At 41.0% G+C, this 8,689-nt stretch overlaps 1 protein-coding gene across 1 annotated transcript in view; it reads right to left on the reverse strand.

Annotated features, from left to right (window-relative positions):
• Positions 1–8,689, reverse strand: part of LOC138974154 (uncharacterized) — a 47,289-nt gene that overhangs the window by 9,466 nt on the left and 29,134 nt on the right. The window contains exons 6-8 of the mRNA XM_070346850.1: positions 7,185–7,500; positions 4,042–4,089; positions 2,236–2,366 (exon numbers count right to left, since the gene is read on the reverse strand). Coding sequence (XP_070202951.1) covers positions 2,236–2,366; positions 4,042–4,089; positions 7,185–7,500 — 495 coding nt within the window. The remainder of the gene's footprint in view (positions 1–2,235; positions 2,367–4,041; positions 4,090–7,184; positions 7,501–8,689) is intronic.

Below are 8,689 nucleotides of genomic sequence, written 5' to 3' on the forward strand. Positions count from 1 at the left end.
CCCCACCCCCAGCCAAAAAATAAAAATATTGAATGAGGCATGCATTTCTTTATTTTACATTGAGTTTCAATTTTTGGGGTATTAATCAGTGACAAAATCTGCTGCCTGAAACTGGTAATGATCATCCTCAGAATGCACCAGATTGCACCATTTTGCATCCTTTTTTTCAAAATTTTCCGGGGGGCCATGCCCCCGGACCCCCCTAGCAAGCTAGGCGCTTTGCGCCGTCGGCTCGGCGCTTTGCGCCTTCACACCCATATCTTCACAATATACTTTTGAAAAAAAACACCCATAAAATGAACTGATCCGCCCCTGCCGCCAGGGGGAACATCCCCCTGGGCCACCACTGGCAACCCCCCCCCCCCCTCCTCTTCGCCTAGTCCGGCCCTGCATGTAGTCGTTTATAACTGAGGTTGAAAAATTCGCTTCATGACGAGACAAGTATAAATGCCATTCACCCAAACTGGAAACGTCGCTGCCGTCTGCTCGCTTTGTACGGATTAGCTGTTCTCTTTTCCTCCCCTTGTTGGATCCTAGTTCTTCAGTTGTTTCTAGTTTTCCGTTGATGTTGTGTTTTGGTCTTCTTCATAAGTAGTCTTGTTCAAAATTAAAAAAAACTTAGACTTCTTTTTGTTGTATACAAATGAACTAATAAAAAGCTGTTTAACAGCTGTGTTGTCAAATCGAGTTTTTTTCCAAAGTCAGTGTGGCGCCTGGGCAAAACTACTGCGCATAAGAAACGGCGTCTGCTATCAAACCTGAGATCAACGCATCGACGCAAAAACTGTCATTTTGTAAGTTTGGAACAACAAATCAAGGTCAGAACAGCGATATAATCGCTATTGTATTTTCAGCGTAGCAATAGGGTCCGATATTTAGACTCGAACAAGTATAATGCGACTCGTCTTCGACTCGTCGGCATTATACTTGTCCCGTCTAAATATCGGACCCTATTGCTACGCTGAAAACACAATAGCTGTTAATATTGTGAGGGAATAACCCTACGGTTCATGTGACGATGTTCGGAATGTACGCGTATGCCTGAGTGAGCCCATTATCGCTCAGCTGTACGTGTGCACTTTGGTTCTTTTTTTCGCTGTTTGACATGATTCCAATGTGACGTAATTTACGACGTACGACAGTGACGGTTTAGAACAGACGCTTTGAGCAGACGTGACTTTATCGCAGACGACGAATCGCTAACTTTATTGATATCGATATACGCCAGTTATTCGATAAAATGATGCGCTTCTTTGTGCCAAGAGCTATTTCCAGAATTAGTTGTTTGACGATGTTTAGCGGAAAACGAGGTCGTGTAATTCGAGAAGGAATCGGATTATTTTCCGGAAGATAGTGATTTAGGGTCAGAGGTCGTCATAGCGCATGAGGATGCGAAGTAGTCCAGGAATTGGGGTGTGTGTGAGAGTACATAAGTATACAACACAACTTCATATACCGTTAACAATCATAATAACTTCCTAATTAGATTTAGACATAAATTGTCTATAATGAATGGGGCATATTGCACTCAATTTTGCCTTGTTCTTCTTGGTTGTTGTTTTTGTTGTTATTTGTGTAGTACGCTGGTGTTCTTCTCTCCCCCAAGCTCACATCCCCATCACAAGACAGCACACATTTAGGAAGATAACAGTAATTTTAAACAACAAGTAACCATGCCAACCAGACGCCGAGACACTTAACGCCCGGACATACACTTTCCTTACGCCTTTAAGGAATAATATCAATCTCTTGTGCCGCAAGGGCTTACGCTCAAATTGAAAGCTTCCCGGGCGTTCTATTGCTAATGAATCTGTTCATAGTGCGGGCCGAATTGACCAATCAAAGAGACCAGGCGGTGGCGCCCTCTGCTAGCAGGAGCGAAGCGCTCGACTTTATAATCATACGATGGTGGCCTTCGATTCGATTTTCTTCCTTGCAATTTCGCTAACTTGTGAACTTATGTAAAAGTCATGAAGCACTTTGACCACATTAGTTGAGTCTTTGTACCAGAATAAGGAGACAAACACTGTAAAATAGCTTTTGTTTGCAATGCGAGGCAAAGTTGAGCCGAATAATTGAAACAAATGTCATAAGTGTGTGGCCAAATGATAACATTCCGCGTAATGAAAATGTTTACAAGGTGGTGCATAAACCGTTTTAACGTTACGCAAGTGTGGCCATATAGCTTGACAAGGTAACACGTACGTATCGGGTGTCCACATCAGATTTGTTTACCTTTCGTAATGGTCAGCGTCACTCGACATAGCTCGGACCCTTCACACGATTGAGTAACGACTTCTTGACCAATGTTTTCAGGGCACGTTCTGCTCCTCGTGCTACAAATTATGTTCCCTTTTGGACATTCTCTGAAATAGCAATCAGAAGAGAAAACGAGTCGCGTAAGGCGAAATACAACATTTAGTCAAGCTGTCGAACTCACAGAATGAAATTGAACGCACTGCATTTTTTTCACTAAAACCGTATACTCGTAGCATCGTCAGTCCACCGCTCGTGACAAAGCCAGTGAAATTGACAAGCCAGAATAGCGCGGTAGTGGTTACGCTGAGCATGCAGTAAAGCATGCTTTTCTGTATCTCTATTCTTTGTAACTTTCTGAGCTTGTTTTTAATCCAAACATATCATATCTATATGCTTATGGAATCAAGAACAGACAAGGAATTGTTGAAATTGTTTTTAAATCTATTTCGGAAATTTGATTTTAATCATAATTTTCATATTTTTCATTTGAGAGCTTGTTTTTAATTCGAATATAACATATTTATATGTTTTTGGAATCAGAAATAATGAAAACTAAGATGAAATTGTTTTTGGATCGTTTTATAAAAAACAAAAATTTAATTACAATTTTTAGATTTTTAATGACCAAACTCATTAATTAATGTCTAAGCCTCCGAGCTGAAAAGAAATATTGAAGTCCGGCCTTTGTCAAAGATTGCTTGGCCAAACTTTCAATCAATTTCATTGAAAAATGAGGGTGTGACAGTGCCGCCTCAAATTTTACAAAAAGCCGGATATGACGTCATCAAAGACACTTATCGAAAAATGAAAAAAACCCGTCATTCCTAGGAACTCTTGTGTAAAGTTTCATGAAGATCGGCCAAGTAGTTTACTCTGAATCGCTCTACACACGCTCACAAACACCCACACACCACGACCCGGGGCGGGGATATAGCTCAAGTTGGTAGCGCGCTGGATTTGTATTCAGTTGGCCGCTGTCAGCGTGAGTTCGATCCCAGGTTCGGCGGAAATTTATTTCACAGAGTCAACTTTGTGTGCAGACTCTCTTCGGTGTCCGAACCTCCCCCCGTGTACACTACATTGGGTGTGCACGTTAAAGATCCCACGATTGACAAAAGGGTCTTTCCTGGCAAAATTGCTTAGGCACAGTTAATAATTGTCTACCTATACCCGTGTGACTTGGAATAATAGGCCGTGAAAGGTAAAATATGCGCCGAAATGGCTGCAATCTACTGGCCGTATAAAATTTCATCTCACACGGCATCACAGCAGAGCGCCTAGAACTGTACCCACGGAATATGCGCGATATAAGACTCATTGATTGACCCTCGTCTCGATTCCTCCCTGTATGTTAAAACATTTAGTCAAAACTTGACAAAATGTAAAGTGACGTAAAGGGTTTTACAAACATTTAGCCAATCTGTTGGCATAACAGATTGAATCTAAATACATTGAATAAAATGTCTTCACCAATACTAAGCCCCGGCTGACCGAAACTCTTCGACCGAGACAGGACTCGGTGTCATACTAAAGTGAACCTTTTTTGTGTATATTTTTCTGCATTTCTGGATTCAGAAAGTTATAAAGAATACCATACTGGTCCCATACGATCCATATCTGTACAGCTGTATCTGTTTTCATTCGAGCAATCAACATTTTACTAGGTATTTTACAGTACATACACACACACACACACACACACACACACACACACACACACACACACACACACACACACACGCACACATTCACACACGCGGAAAGAAAAGAGGGAAACAATACCGTGTACTGATAGATCCCGCGCTGCCTGACTGACCTCTGCACGTTGAGCTGAAACAAAACATCTCTTCTGTCAACACCAATGAAATGTAATGTGAAGAGCGATGTTCGGAAATAATTTGCTTATGATTTCCAAGCGTTCTGGAAAAGCTGCGTCACTTGAATGAATCAAACAAGAACACGCGTTTTACCAACAATCGCAGCAAATAACTGACTCTGATGTGTACGTTTTGCAAAGTCCGCTCGATATGATGCCTTTTTTACATTTAGTCAAGTTTAGACTAAATGTTTTAACATAGAGGGGGAATCGAAACGAGGGTCGTGGTGTATGTGTGTGTGTGTGTGTGTGTGTGTGTGTGTGTGTGTGTGTGTGATAAATGTCTTTGATGACGTCATATCCGGCTTTTCGTGGAAGTTGAGGCGGCACTGTCACGCTCTCATTTTTCAACCAAATTGGTTCAAATTTTGGTCAAGTAGTCTTCGACGAAGCCCGGACTTCGGTATTGCATTTCAGCGTGGTGGCTTAAAAATTAATTAATGACTTTGGTCATTAAAAATCTGAAAATTGTAAAAAACAAAAAACAAAAATTATAAAACGATCCAAATTTACGTTTATCTTATTCTCCATCATTTTCTGATTCCAAAAACATATAAATATGTTATATTTGGATTAAAAACAAGCTCTGAAAAATAAAAATATAAAAATTATTATCAAAATTAAATTGTCCAAATCAATTTAAAAACACTTTCATCTTATTCCTTGTCGGTTCCTGATTCCAAAAACATATAGATATGATATGTTTGGATTAAAAACACGCTCAGAAAGTTAAAACGAAGAGAGGTACAGAAAAGCACGCTATCCTTCTCAGCGCAACTACTAAACCGCTCTTCTTGTCAATTTCACTGCCTTTGCCACGAGCGGTGGACTGACGATGCTACGAGTACATACGGTCTTGCTGAAAAATTGCATTGCGTTCAGTTTCATTCTGCGAGTTCGACAGCTACTTGACTAAATGTTGTATTTTCGCCTTTACGCGACTTGTTTTCTCTTAAAAATGTGCGCACGGGAGCCACGATTAACTGGCGGTGGCCTGCAATGATCGCTGTGCACGAGAGCCACGATTAACTGGCGGTGGCCTGCAATGATCGCTGCGCACGGGAGCCACGTTTAACTGGCGGTGGCCTGCAATGATCGCTGCGCACGGGTGTCTCCCAAACTCATGTGACCTCAGACAAATCACGTTGTTGACTGCGCGTATTATACTTATGCGCGTATTATACTTGCTACGCGGAATACACAATAGCGTTAAGATTGCTATTCTGACCTAAATATGGGGTTATTGTTTTGCAAAATGTAAAGTTTTGCTTTGATACATTGTCCATTTTGGCCATTGCAGATGACGTGTCAGTGCGCATAGCCCTTGCACACGAGATAATCGGATGCTTCGCATTACGTCAGTTTCCCAGGTTGCATGTGACGTGATGTAGCATGATCACATTCGTATAATTCTGTTGGCTGTTCGAAAGTCTTACTTCTGCTGCGGATAGTCATTTCGCGAATGGTGACAGCGTTAAATCTGTGGATGATAAGAGAACAAGGATTGTTTTGAAAGAAAGTCAATGTTTCAGACTTTCTTTCTTTATTTGGTGTTTAACGTCGTTTTCAACCACGAAGGTTATATCGCGACGAGGGAAAGGGGGGAGATGGGATAGGGGAAAGGGGGGAGATGGGATTGAGCCACTTGTTAAGTGTTTCTTGTTCACAAAAGCACTAATAAAAAAATTGCTCCAGGGGCTTGCAACGTAGTACAATATATGACCTTACTGGGAGAATGCAAGTTTCCAGCACAAAGGACTAAACATTTCTTACATACTGCTTGACTAAAATCTTTACAAACATTGACTATATTCTATACAAGAACCACTTAACAAGGGTAATAAGTGAAGAATTTTATGGGTGAGAAAAGGAAAGTAAAAGGACTTTGGGGAGGCAGAAATAAAGAAACAAGAAAAAGATCCTAATTAGGTTCACGGCATCGAGAGTGATGCGACCTTCTCTCAGAAGTTAGTAGAGAAGGCTCCCCCATCCACCACCCTGGGGACGCGCCTCTACGCCAATTAGGGGGCGCGAGGTGTTTCAGACTGCTAACTTCATCTCAACATTACATACAATGGACGTTGTATTGGGAAATGAGAGTGTGCTGACTTGGTGCAAAACATCGTCTGCTAGACTGCTGCTACAAAGAAATAAAGGTGTATTACCTGTCAAAGAATTGAATTCAACCCGGAATATATTTCATATACGGCAGAAAAAAAATGGTACAAATTACAATATTTACGAAGCAATACACACGGCGATGAAACCGGAAGCATGCTTTGTTTGCTGTTGTAAATAAAAAAGATATCGAACAACTTCCGTGAAAATATGGACCGATGATCACAATAGAGCTGTGTAAATCTATCCCATCACAACCCCCGAATTCCCCCACGTGTCTAACAGAATAGCAATATTTTGTTTGTTTGTTTGCTCAACGCCCAGCCGACCACGAAGGGCCATATCAGGGCGGTACTGCTTTGACAAATAACGTGCGCCACACAGAAGACAGAAGTCGCAGCGCAGGCTTCATGTCTCACCCAGTCACATTATTCTGACACCGGACCAACCAGTCCTAGCACTAACCCCATAATGCCAGACGCCAGGCGGAGCAGCCACTAGATTGCCAATTTTAAAGTCTTTGGTATGACCCGGCCGGGATTCGAACCCACGACCTCCCGATCACGGGGCGGACGCCTTACCACTAGGCCAACCGTGCCGGTGAATAGCAATATACATTTATCTTTCGATGGTAAAACGCCACTCATCATCATCTGGATTCTAACCAGAATATCATCATTTTCGAAGAAATAAATAATCAGAAGTTACCATTTCAATTGTCACAGCGCAACTATCAATCACATTATCACAGATCGTCCTAAAAGTTCGATTCGATTACGTTACACGTACAGGGAGCATCATAGCTACACGTACAGTTGCACGTCTTGGCTAAACGTCGTGGGATATAACTCTCTGATGTGTCATCGTCATCGTCTGCAACGTTTCTCACCGCTGCTGTGGCTGACATGATAGGATACACGTGACGACTCACCCTGCTTTACACCAGCTCAGAAGCCCTGCCGATCCCGCGGCGTTGTCATAGCGACACGTCAAGAGCAACGCCTTCTGACCGCGTTGAATCACTATTGAGGACCCTTCCGCTTTACCCTGTACTGCTGTCGTGAGAAATATCCTTCTTTGCTCTGGTGTTGTTGTTGTTGCTGGTGGTGGTGTTGATGGTGTTGTTGTCGTTGGTGGTGGTGTTGTTGTTGTTGTTGTCGTTGGTGTTGTTGTTGTTGTTGTTGTTGTTGTTGTTGTTGTTGTTGTCGTCGTCGTTGTTGTTGTTGCTATTGTTGGTGGTGGTGGTGCTAATGCCATTCAGAATCAAACAAGTGGCTTTAAGCAAAATTAATTCATTCTGTGGAATAACACATCATTAAACTGAAAGAACTGCATTTGTTTTTCACCAAGACAAGAATACCATAGGTTGGCCAAAACTGCATGTCGAGACATCGCCTGAGTAACACAAGCCTGATATATACATGTATATTGCGGATTTTCTTAATTTTTGAGTTAGTTTTGAATCCAAACACTACATGCACTCGTATGTATATATTTTTGAATTCAAGAAACAATAAAGAATACATTGCACTTATTTATATTCACGACTTGCAGAAGCGTTTGGGACTTAGCGCATGGTTGCCGCCATTATTAGTCTCGGCTTTCCACTTCGTGGGGGATCTCAAACTTCCGGTTCTTTCAGACAAGAATTAAGAAAAGTGTCGTAACAACCGCGTCAATATTATCATTACATCAAGTTTTTAAGCAAAGGGACGTAATTGTTTCTGGTTCTTTCCAAGCTGAAAGTGAAAGAGAATCTGTCGCTATCAATATCAATATGTTTCCAATGCCGTTTAGGCCACACAAAAAAGTTGTATGTTTCTGGTCACCCGACCCTACCTAGTTTTTTCCCGCCGACCCTAGACTTTTGTATTGCATTTGTAAAAAAAACAAGTCGCGTAAGGCGAAAATACAATATTTAGTCAAGTAGCTGTCGAACTCACAGAATGAAACTGAACGCAATGCCATTTTTCAGCAAGACCGTATACTCGTAGCATCGTCAGTCCACCGCTCATGGCAAAGGCAGTGAAATTGACAAGAAGAGCGGGGTAGTAGTTGCGCTAAGAAGGATAGCACGCTTTTCTGTACCTCTCTTTGTTTTAACTTTCTGAGCGTGTTGTTAATCCAAACATATCATATCTATATGTTTTTGGAATCATGAACCGACAAGGAATAAGATGAAAGTGTTTTTAAATTGATTTGGACAATTTAATTTTGATAATAATTTTTATATATTTAATTTTCAGAGCTTGTTTTTAATCCAAATATAACATATTTATATGTTTTTGGAATCAGCAAATAATGGAAAATAAGATAAACGTAAATTTGGATCGTTTTATAAATTTTATAATTTTTTATTTTTTTTTTACAATTTTCAGATTTTTAATGACCAAAGTCATTAATTAATTTTTAAGCCACCAAGCTGAAATGCAATAC

This window comes from Littorina saxatilis, linkage group LG8 (assembly GCF_037325665.1).
Source record: "Littorina saxatilis isolate snail1 linkage group LG8, US_GU_Lsax_2.0, whole genome shotgun sequence".
NCBI lineage: Eukaryota > Metazoa > Mollusca > Gastropoda > Littorinimorpha > Littorinidae > Littorina > Littorina saxatilis.